Source organism: Dipteris shenzhenensis, chromosome 17, assembly GCF_047967505.1.
Source record: "Dipteris shenzhenensis isolate YYH24624 ecotype China chromosome 17, Dip_SZ_1.0, whole genome shotgun sequence".
NCBI classification, from domain to species: Eukaryota; Viridiplantae; Streptophyta; class Polypodiopsida; order Gleicheniales; family Dipteridaceae; genus Dipteris; species Dipteris shenzhenensis.
Window position 1 is genome coordinate 10254978 of NC_141612.1, and position 11933 is coordinate 10266910.

The 11933-nt window shown below is 41.8% G+C and overlaps 1 protein-coding gene across 4 annotated transcripts in view; it reads right to left on the bottom strand.

Annotated features, from left to right (window-relative positions):
• The window catches only part of LOC147891663 (uncharacterized), a 29282-nt gene extending 20765 nt beyond the window's left edge, over positions 1 to 8517 (bottom strand). The window contains exons 1-6 of one of the 4 annotated variants that reach the window (XM_087388658.1): positions 8387 to 8484; positions 8116 to 8274; positions 7970 to 8024; positions 5629 to 5936; positions 5063 to 5183; positions 4736 to 4897 (exon numbers count right to left, since the gene is read on the bottom strand). In XM_087388658.1, the coding sequence (XP_087244784.1) occupies positions 4736 to 4897; positions 5063 to 5183; positions 5629 to 5826 (481 nt within the window). In that variant the 5' untranslated portion in view covers positions 5827 to 5936; positions 7970 to 8024; positions 8116 to 8274; positions 8387 to 8484. The other 3 variants (XM_087388659.1, XM_087388657.1, XM_087388660.1) reach the window with 3 other exon arrangements.
• Positions 8518 to 11933: the final 3416 nt, after the last annotated feature.

The window sequence follows — 11933 nt, forward strand, 5'->3', positions numbered from 1 at the left end:
GTACTTGCTGAGATAGCTTGTGTGCTAGTCCGAGTACCTTGTTGCAGTGTGCTAGTCCGAGTACTTTGTTGCGGTGTTCCAAGATTTCTTTTAAGTCGCTTCCTAGATTTTTGGAAGGCTGCTCCAACAGATTTTTCAAGCTGCTTTTGCTGTCCCAGTGTGCATGGGCTCGACATCTTAGGAGTACATGCTGCTCATTTTCTACCTCTCTAGTGGGGTTCCTGGGTCTTGCCCAACTGCCCCTCTCCACATCTAAATCATGTGAGCTGTATATATGACCAGTTTTGTGGGGGGGAAATGGCTGCACAAATTACAAAGGCATCAATTTTTGCTTGTAATTACAGTTCAGGAATGTCTGTAACACTATTTTACGATTGCCCAACCCTGAACACTACCTCGAAATGTACATCAACTCAAAATATTAAAAACTACACAATGCTGGGTTTCATCCTAAAGTGTGCCGTGACCAAACTTTCCGTGATGACTAAAACAAGCACTCAGGTAAAGAAACACTAAACTCTAAGCTGATTGTATTCCTAGACCGAACTTTGCAGCTCCCAATCTGCTAAACCACCAAATGTCCCACACCACAAGTATCCACCAATCCAGGTGTTCAGCATATCCCAAAGACTCCACCTTGTGGAATCCCCACAAATGAGCCCATAGCTCATATGTATGTACCTACCTACCTAGGGATGTGCCTAACTGAACGACACCCATACCTTTGGTATACACTAAAGTCACTTTAAATGGGTCCACTAGACCTAGCTGCATCCTATTACCAGCTCATTCTATGACCTTGGGTCATAAAATTTCTCTCACTACAAAACAACCTTACACTAAGAAGTTTTAGGCAACGAGTCAGGACATTGCCATTCCAAAGATGCTACTGTTGTTGCAAAGATTGCCACACTCTCCCAAAAGTTGTCATCACCTATCCTATCCTTCCATTCAATAAGAAGCTCAAGAACTACAAAGACCAAAGGGCCCACAAGACTAAAAAGACCAATTACAATGAGAAAACCTGAAGGGGTGGGCCTACTAAGCAAGCATCCACACCCAAGACTAATACTAATATCTAAAACCCACGAAAGTAGATATATAGTGCACATGATACAACCAAGTCCACTGGCCACATGAGGGCCAGTCTACTCTGTATATCTACTTTTCATGAGGATATAAGTCTACTCTGTATGCTGTTTGATTCACGAGTCCACTGGCCAACTGAGAATGGACAGGCGGTTCTCAACGGACAGTGGCTTCAAGAAAGACTGGTGTCGCTGAGAGATAAAACCCATTGATGGAGCGTTGTTGACGATCGATCGATCTGAGTAGTCCGTTGTGGAGGCCTCGTAGTAGCTTGCTGTCAGACAATTGCCACTGTCACCCCAGTCAGTTGTCTCCGCAAGCCAACGAACATAGAGGAAAGATAGCCAGCGAACATAGAGGAAAGATCTCCAAGCCTTATGGGTGGGTCAATACACATTCGCAAGTCTGTCATGGCACACTCTCTGGGTCTCTGCTGCATCGTCGCCCTAGGGACTACTGGTTCATGCCACCTGACTGAACTCCGACTGGCCCTCACGATCACACCTCTATATCCTGAGTGTATCATAAGGCCTAATGAAGGAAAATCGCTGCCTTTCTCTGATGTGGATGGGCTAGGAGGCTGCAGACGGCTCTAAATCCATCTCTGAATAGACAATGGTGATGGCCTTGGATCTCATAATACCATGACATCTGAAAGCAAATTGCTCTTCCAACTCAACCTCCTTCATGGGATGCCCTCAGCTTGACAAGTCTCAATGCGCAGTCTGTGAGAAGAAACACAGAACGGCCCCATCGAGATCCTCAAAGCATGGGAGGTTGGATCCAGGTGTAGCCAGGCAGGCCGATCAAACCCTCCTCTAGGCTTTAAGATCTGTAAATATTGCTCTTTGTTAAGAACTGAGCTTCACTGGAAGCTTTGCTACATGCCAATCATTACCTGTACATGTGGAGCTGTATGAGATCGTCCCGAATGACCTAGTTTGCCTCATGACAAGTGAGTGGAATAGATGGGACCTGAGACTATAGCCTGAGACTATACAGAAATAGTCGCAATCTAATGACGATAGTCCATAGAATGCAATGATCAATCACCATCAACAAGGCAGTATAGTTGACTATTGATATGTTTAAAAATAGAGATGGAGGTTGCTTGCTGTAGCAAACACTCCCACAGCAGCGGAAGAATATACCCATGAATCACACAATGCATAAATCAAATCTCACCCCATTCTTTGTGCACACAAGTACTACTGAGGTAACCCACAAATACAAATCAGATTATGCTAATGAAGTAGAATAACCAAAATATGTAAGATAGATTGCTCCAAATTTCAAAATGGACAAACCCGGATACCCACCATCTAGCAGCCTGTGTGATGTCTAGATGTGGACTGTAAGCACTCCCATAGGCTACCTTCTACCTCCGCAGAGCACCTGCAACCTTTCAATCTGTGTGCTCCAAAGGAGCTTCAGTGGGCTGGCAAGATGGTGCCCTTCAAGACCTCCTTGCTGCTCTCCCTGCAGCCAAACTATGAGGTACACCTAAGCACCTCACCTCTGGATGCAGTCAATCATGCACTGAATGGATGGATGCCTGGACCCCCAGCAATGGGACCCTTTATAGAGCTCAAGCCCTCCTAGACTGGTCAGCCAGTCTGTAGACTGCCAACCTACTGCCACGCGGCTTGAAATAGACCCTAGAAGCATGGTGCTTGGCCATCACCAAGTATCTTTCTAGAAATCCTAGGCCACAAGCTCCAAATGAGCTCCCACCTAATAGCCACAGGTGACAGCATACTCTCATGATCTACTACTATTCATGTTCCCGTCTCCACCATACAGGCTTCAACAGGTTCACCTCCTTCTGCTCCCAGCATCCTACAACTAAGCCTTGAAGAAACCTCTGAAACCACATGTCCCTGTCAGCAAATCACGCTCCTTGATGCAATCATCATTGTCCGTTATAAAAGTCATGCAGCATGCATTGATGGCCTCTGAAATAACAAGACTTGCCCCTCTGTTTGCCAAGATGGGTTTCACCCTTTGTTCTCTCAATACCTAAGAAAAACAAGGCAAACACTATGCCCAGTACAAGCTACTTAAGTCTGAAAGAATGCACAAAGAGTATACATGCCATTGGATCCACTCATCCAGCTGCTTGCGGTGAAAACAAGCCAAGTACCTCCCAGAGGCACCCATTACATCCACGTATAACTCCATACTGCGACCTTCAATGTTCCTATACTCCTTGATCAATGCTGCCCTCCACCTTCACAAAGGTTCTTTGTACCTCTAGCTCACCGGACCATTCTCAATGTCAGATATTAAGTTTATTTCACCTAGATCTGCGTACCTTATCTCAGCAACACTCAAAGTTGTTACCAAGAAAAGCTCTTGTATCAGTTACCACACTAGCCACTTGCTTGGACTCCTTTTGATCGCCCTTCTTTTTTCAACAGTCCCTCAGGCTGGTTGTAGTAAATTGTCCAGGCTGGTTTAAAAAGCACGTTGGTTGCAGTGAAAGCTTTTCTTCTTGTTCTTGCCTTCACCTCTAGAAGAGTCAAGTCCTCAGCAGATTTGTTGTCTCTATTTTTGTTGAGCTTGCGCTTTCCCGATCCCTTGCCCTTGCCTTGCATAACAAAGGCTTTGTCTTGCAGCGCCTCTTGTACTAACTCTATATCGAGCCCATATCCTCAAAAGCGAGCAGCTTTGAGCTTCCCGAAGTCACAGTGCTCGTCACAAAGGTTCTAACATGCTCCTGCAGCATATTCAATACAAGCATAGGCAACTCAACTTATCCACCAACTGGATGTGGAAGATTACCATGTTTGTTCTCATTTCCATGATCATTGACAGCGCCTCTACATACTTTCCTCCCACACTTCGACCTGTCTAGATCTACAATTTTTCCATCTTTTCTGTCGCATCCACTGTATTAAGGGGTTTTAGATCCCCTTGTCGTCATCTTCCATAGCTTCCTTGCCACCATGTGACTCTGCAGCTTCACCTTTTAGGTAGAGTTGATTATTCCGGTCCAGTTTGCCTGCCTCTTCAAAGTTTGGGATCGGCGCATTTGAAGCCATTGGACTAAAGATCCTGGACTAGACCAAACAACACCGATGCGACTGATACAAACACTTGCAGTCCCTTACTTGACCAAGGCACACTTATTTGAATCTAGGTCACCTTCCGTCCTATCCTTCAAATGTAGATCTTCTTCCAAAGGTTCTCACCTCCGAGCTCCACACACGAGCATGCTAGATTTAGAGGTGTAGAAGGCCAGAATTAGCTTCTCCAAACCAAAATACAATTGATTTGAGGAGGGGATCAAACTTTATAGGGCTGAAAGATGGTGTTAACAGTACTTAGGATGTCAAGTAGCTAGTCCTTGCTAGAATGATGGACTTGAAGATTTTGTAGTTGACACTGCAGTAAGTTAAAGCTGCAATTTGGCTACTATTCTGCATACAAATGCAAATGGGTTCTTACAGCTGCAAGAAAGTACTATCTTAAACGATCAGTATACAACATTGTTTTTTCAAAGGAGAACATGAAAGTTTCTTTGTATGTCAAAGTTTTTCAATGTAGATTTCATAAGTCACGTTCAAAAACCATGATTGCTCAAAGCATCCTGCACACTTAAGTACTCACAAAACAACTCCGACAAAAAAGAATAAGGTTTGACCTGTTGCCAGAACACCAGACTGACTTTTGAAAGCTTTAAGCAATTGTACTGCTATATTTCCCATGGCATCCTTGGCAGAAGGGCCTCCTAGTTTCTCCAAAGGGATTGAAACACGCGGCATGCCTTTATATTTTTGAGCGATCACTTTTGCAGATGTTGCACCTACAAGTTACAAGTGCACTTAGTGTAGACTTCATGAAAAGGAGATTCACTGGAAAAAGTTGATCTCTTTGGCTTTTGCGGAAGAAGAAACAATCAAGAACCAATCAAGCAGCAGCATGCAGTCTCTGTGTCAGACAGGCAAGTTGAACATAAAGAGAAAGGTACCCTGGCCACCCATTGAGCTGGCTGGACCACCTAGTACAAGCTTGACATTTTCTGATGCAAAAGCATCTCTAATATATTGAAGAAAATCATTCCATGATCCACCAATTCCGATCTGGTCTCTCTGCAGGCATTAGCATTGCTGCAAATCAGTGTGATTCAATCCATAGAAAGATATATAAATCAGTATAGATGTATTGTTCAAGCCAAGATCCAAGCCTTCAGCTTGGCAATGACAGATTAAGAAGAATTAATTTCGAACCCAAGAAAACAATGGAATATTTCCACTTTCACAGCCCAGCTGAAAGATATTATGGACACAATCAGAGCATTCCCAGCTACAAACTCCATACGTACTTGGCAACAACTTATACCTCAAAACCTAAAATGCCAGACAAAAATACACAACACTAGCAAGCATGAACAACAGATTGACTACATTCAACCAAACAAATTTACATAAAATTTTAATAGGCTTGTGTCTATAGACAATTGTTTTTAGTTAATAAAAGAAACAAGGCATTTTCAAATGGGAAAACATATCAATTTCTGATTCACATACAACGTACCAGGTCTTCTAACTGTTCTAGTGTTCTCAAAGTCTGCCAAGTGTTGGAATGAAAATCCGTAATTTGCAACCGCAAGCTGTTGTCATCCTTGGCATGCATATAGAAGATGAAAGGGAGCAATGCACAAGGTACTGCATCTTCTAGTGCCCCCTCTGCCTGACCATATAATGAATCAAAGCCTTTCACGTTGTTGTCCATCCTTGCTCATGAGCAGGATCAATGACTCGACATAAATGTGTAGTATGTCCGTATTTTATCAACAATCCTTTCCAGACGAAGTGGACAGTCTCTTCAAAGCCATACATATGCTGTAAATGAAATAAACAGGGCAAATTAATCTCTCTCTCTCTCTCTCTCTCTCTCTCTCTCTCTCACTCTCACACACACACACACACATCCAGCGCCCAATCTCTCACACGTACTGCGCCCCACCTCGTGCACACTCTTCATAACCAGTGGTGTCAAACACAAACCCTTGAAGCTTCACAACGGCCGAGCGAAAGATCATGAGGGCCTACGTACTGAATTCATTGCATATGGAATCAATACCTTGGCCCCAATCTTAGTCAACGAAGGAGTCTGCACACGCTTCCCACATACTTGGACCCTTAACACCATTACCCCCATACACAAGGTAGGAGATCCCATGAGCCCGGAAAACAATAGGACCACTATGATTGGACATGTCATGCCCAAGATCTATGCATCAATACTCGACGCAAAGGTTAGCCTAGTTGTAGAGCTTCAAGGTTTCAGAGCCGTGGGACACGCAGGCTTCCGAATAGATCATATACTTATTCTCAGGGGGTTATCGAGGAGGCTAGGGCATGGAGGCAGAGGTCCATTGTTGCTTTGTGGATTTCTGCAAGGCGTTTGACACAGTGCAGAGGGCCTAACTCAGCAGACATTTACATGAGTTGGGTTTGGGGTACGATTAGGAGGTCATCTGGGCAGTCATGGCACTTTATGAGAGAGTCTCAAGTCGGGTTCGGACAACTGCAGGGTGGACAGACGAGATCATGAGCACCATTGGGGTCAAACAACGTTATCCGTTATCACCAACCTTGTTCGGCCTCCACATAGATGAGCTTGAGACCTTTATTGGGGCCTTAGGAAGGGCTGAAAACCCTCCTCTTTGAGTCTTTAGTTCATCCAACGAGTATGTATGGCAGTCCTTGTTGGGAGCGAAACCCTATCAAAGACAGAGTGGACTTGAATTGAGAGGCTTCAAGTTCTCATGTCCGAATCCAAAAACTAATTTTAGCATATTGAGTAAGCCCAACCATTATATAAAGGTGAATTAAAGCCATATTTCAAAAGTTTATGTTTGGTTTTAAAAAGAAGGTCCATGCATTGCTGTTTTCATTTGCCATATATGCAACTATTCTCTATTTCCGATCGCCACGGGACTTCATTGCTCAAGGCAGCTGTTTTTGTTCTTGCTGCTCTGCATAATGATCATGATGGGTGGCTCGTTTCTTGGACCAACGAGTGTAGTTGCCGATCGACTCTCCTTTGTGTCTCCTACTATTTCGGTTGCAAGCTTTTCCGTTCTATCATGCTCATCATCACTCCATGCAAGAGGAATTGGGCCAAAAGGAAACAAAGAATGAAAACAATCATGCTTATATGTACGTATGTATGTGTGTGTGTGTATGTGTGTCTCTGTGTAAGATCAGTTCTTCTCTTGGTGCCATTATTGGGCTTTGTCATCGATCTCTCTAAGATGTGCATTCTTCTAGGTCCAATCTTCATGGGGCCAGAGCTACAGGCCCGACTAAGCAAGGTACCCGCATTGGCCAAACACAAGCAACAATGCTTTCATTCTCACTTCCAGAACCCCCAGACCAAAACCCTCCTCTTTGACTCTTTAGTTCAACAAGCAAGTATGTATGGCAGCCCTTGTTGGGGCGAAACCTATCAAAGACAGAAAGGGCTTGAGTTGAGAGGCTTCAGGTTCTCATGCTCTCACGAAAGATTCGTAGTAAGCCCTCAGGCCCAAATCAAGTAGTCCTGGCTGAGTTCGAAGCATCCCCAATGCAGATCGATGCTGTGTTTTAGGTTATCAAGTATCCCTAAGGCATTAGACAGTATGGCTCTTGCACAATAGGGTTCATTGATTGGGCTTGTCCTCATCCATGGCACTGGCGGTAGAGGATGACCAAAGGTGTTGGTATGCACGCATATGCACATGGTTTGAGAGCTGACCCTGGTCTTGAATGACAGTGGTGCAAGCAGTACCAAATAAGAGAAGAAGCACCACGCATGCAAGGAGGCTGTTCATAAAGAGCTACAAGAAAGTAAGGCCAGCTTGAGGAGTTGCACCCGAAATTAGACCCACCTGCATGCGGTCTGAAGGAGAGAGCGATCCTTGCGTCGACCAAAACAATAGTTCCCTGAAAGGACACGGAAGAGCTTTTTAATGCGTCCGAGGCGATTTGATAAGAACAATCAAATGGAGAGCCTAGTAAGGGTTTATACCCAAACCTGAAGTAATCCAATTGGTTGGAGGCCTTCACGGAAGGATTTGGCTACAATTTTATGCTACTCCAACTTTCGACTGCCTTAACAAGCTGTTAAACTCCAGCTAGAATTTTGGGGACGGGTTGCAATTGCAGGAAGCCACAACGAGACTGATCTTGTTACCTTGGTATAATTGTTTAGTAATGAGGAACCACTTCAAGATTTGTCTGTCGATGCACTTACAATTAGCAGCAAGACCTTAATTAGGCAAAGATTCATTAAAAAATTAGCACACCTTAATCGTGCCTCCTTCGTGGAGATCACAATAGCCCCCACAAGCATTCAATGCGGATAAAACGTGTGGGTGAGTATGTGCTAGTCCCAAGTTCAAGAGCTCAAGGGTTTGTCTTTGTCATTCCATACAAGGGTGTTGTGGGGCACTTTTCAATTTCAGGACAACGCAAAAAAAACAAGGAAGAAGTATTCAAACTCTTCCTAGTATTGCTTGATTACTCATCTGATAGTTCACTGTTGTGTCCTCTGTACCCTTCACACTAAACTAGTGAGTCATGATGGGCATTATGACTTTCCAAAGTGTAGTTTTCCTTAGCTTCTTTCATCTCATGTCTAACCGATTATCCATAGGTCCATCCCTAGATTTAGCAATGTACATAGGAGCATTATGCCTTTCGATAGTAAAGTTTTCCTTAGCTTCGTTCATCATATATGTAAACATTACAATGAGTAACTTTGAATGCATTCCTAGATCCAACAATGTAAAAGAATTAAAATCATACTTTTCTACCGCCTTATAACATTGCATGAAGTAAAGTAAATTTTAATGAAGTATACTGAAAAGTGTGTATAATGGACAAAGGGATTGTCGAGATACGTTTGTTGTGTGATAGTTTATGATTATTGCTAGCATTAACCTCTATTTAATCTTCCATCACTCTCATATCTTTTGTATGTTTCTCTTTCCTAGAAATGACATCAACGCTCAAACAAAGCAAGCAAAAAGGCAAAGGCATACAGACTTCATCCATATTACCAACCCTTATTACTAACTCTTTGAATCAAGAAATGCCTTCCATCAAAGAATATATAATTATTTGAAACAATAGCACTGTGGATGAGTGAGATTTGATTATTCCATTGATTACACGATTACCACAAAGAAGATTGAAAGCGATTGTATTTGCTATCTGAAAGTGCATAGACTGTATGTTCTTGCACTTTTTTTTGAACACTTACCATAAAATAGGTCTTTTGACCTTCACACATTCACAATAACAAATGCACACATACGCTTGCATGTACACTTATTTACCTCAAGTACACGACGGTTTCATTTAGATGCCTCGTGGCTTATATTCTTTAATGCCTTATTTTTGTGCTATCAAATTTATAGAATGCAATACTAATAGTCAATTATTGCTGCTACTACTCTTGCTATTGTTTGTCTGCTTGTGGTTGTGATTTTGAGGCACTATGATAGACATGATTATTGCTGATAATGCTATGGAATGTACCTATACTACCAACATCACTTCAAACTCTCATAAGGATTATGTATTTGTGATAGCATACGATTGTTGTTGAGGTAATTTTGAAATTTGGAAAGAAAGGAGTACATTTGCTCAACCCTTACAAGGTCTCATATTTTAATATCAATGCCCCAATTTGATTTATAGTAATTGCCTTTTTCCTACTATATTTACTTCATTACATAGAACTAGATTTATTATACTAGAGATCTCATGAACATGATAATTTGGCCTCATTATCTCACATATGGCCATTCACAAGTTCTCTACTTTATCATAAAGTGCAGGTGTGATCATCAATAAATAGACATCTTTGCATCAAGTCTGTAATTGGCTGACAAAAAGTTATGCTGAAGGATGTAACCCCTCCCTATGAGGATTGAGTTACGATGCTTATTTGTATCTATGTCTTTTCTCATGAGAATACAAAGGTATTTACTACTTTATTTACTCTCATGATCTCATTTTTTGTAAAATGGGTTATGTTGCATTGCTTGTTGCTTGATTAATTGAATTGATACTAGTATCTTGATGATGCTCAAAAGCACCATCTACTTCTAACTATGTTGTGTTTTTTGATAGATGTAGGTAAGGCGTTTGGAATCTAGAGTAGAAGTTGGAATTTTGTTATAAATTTAAGGATTAACCTTACTCTCATTAAAGGATCACTTCCTACACTTTGTAATCCTTCCATATGCACCTAATATAGGTTCTTTTCCACCGCTATATCTTCTTGAAGACCTTATTCTCTCATATGAACCCACCCTTTGATAGTAGTTTCATGTCTTGTTCATATCACGATGCACATAATTTATAGGAACTACCTATTGTATGTAAGAAATCCACCCCTTTATTGATGATACTACCCCATTTCTCAATTCTGCATGTGTGTGTGTTTGTTTATAGGTGCTCATAATATGCATGCATGTGTGGGTGTGCATGCATAGGCATGCATGCATGCACACATGTACACACGTATGTGTGCATGTGTAGGATAGCTTTTTAAGGTTCATCCTCTACCTCTATTGTGTAAAGACCCAATATGCAAGTATAAAACACTAATAAGAATTGAGGTAAAGTATATTAATAGAACAATTGGCAGTAATATGGTATATATTAGTGGGTTGTTGAACTCCTATCAGTAATAATGGTATAAATACCGTTGGTAAAATTATAATACCAGTGGTAATCATGGCATTCACTCATGGTAATATCTATTGGCTTCCCACCAGTTTTGTACTTACAAAAGGCTTGCAAGAGCCAAGCAATTTTCATTTGGCAGAATTGTAGTCCATAGTTGCTACATAGGGTAAGGTGAACCACAATTGAGTCATGAGAGGACAAGAGTGAGGGAGATAGTGTTCATTATGGTTGTTGTGGAAGTGGTTGACTACACCAAGGTCGTTATTAGGGTAAGGTTTTACCACAACTACAAGCTAATGAATGCAACGGAGATTGTGAGAGGAGAGTGAGGTAATGAGATTTCAAGAGTTATTTTTGTTCATTTTATTGGATGTGAATCTTGGCGCAACTTGCATGCACCATACTTTATATTAGTGTAAAATGTGTAAAATGCCACTTGTATCTAGAGGGATTGAATTGACATGTATCTATGCTTCGGTGCTTTGCATTTGAAAAGTTATAAGTATGGAGACAAGAAAACACATATGTAGGTAATACAACAAGAGAAAGAGCTTCAAGTAGGAGACCCATTGTAGCTGAAATGAAAACATAGCAGCCTCACTCATTCATACTAATGCATAATGTGGTTGATAAGCCTATGACTGGAGTTCTTAATGTTAATGCAAACATAGATGCCTCACTCATTCATACTCATGCATAATGTGGTTGATGAGCCTATGAGTGGTGTTCTTAATGTAGCTAGAGCCTTTGTCGAGGCTTCTAGAGCAACACAAAGAAATCAAAAAATAGTGGGACAGATGAAAAACATAAGGCTGTCAACCACCTAGATGGGAGGTTGCAAATGGAGGTGCAAACTTGGTGGAGAAGACCATTGTATAAGGGATTAGATACTTGGATCTACAACAAATAAATCTATAGCACTTTGCCATGCTCGAGGGGTAGTTGCAATTGCTTGACAATCAAAATGTAAACTAGAGGCAAATGAAAAAGGTAAAAAAGAACAATTTGGAAAGTTGTGAGTGATAGCTCCAGTGTTGCATCTCCCACCATCCCAATGCAATCTCATACTCCAATCATATACTGCGCATAAATAGTTAGGCTACTCAAGCTCATTTTAAAAGTGTTGGTGCAAGCAGGCCTCAATTAGAGGAA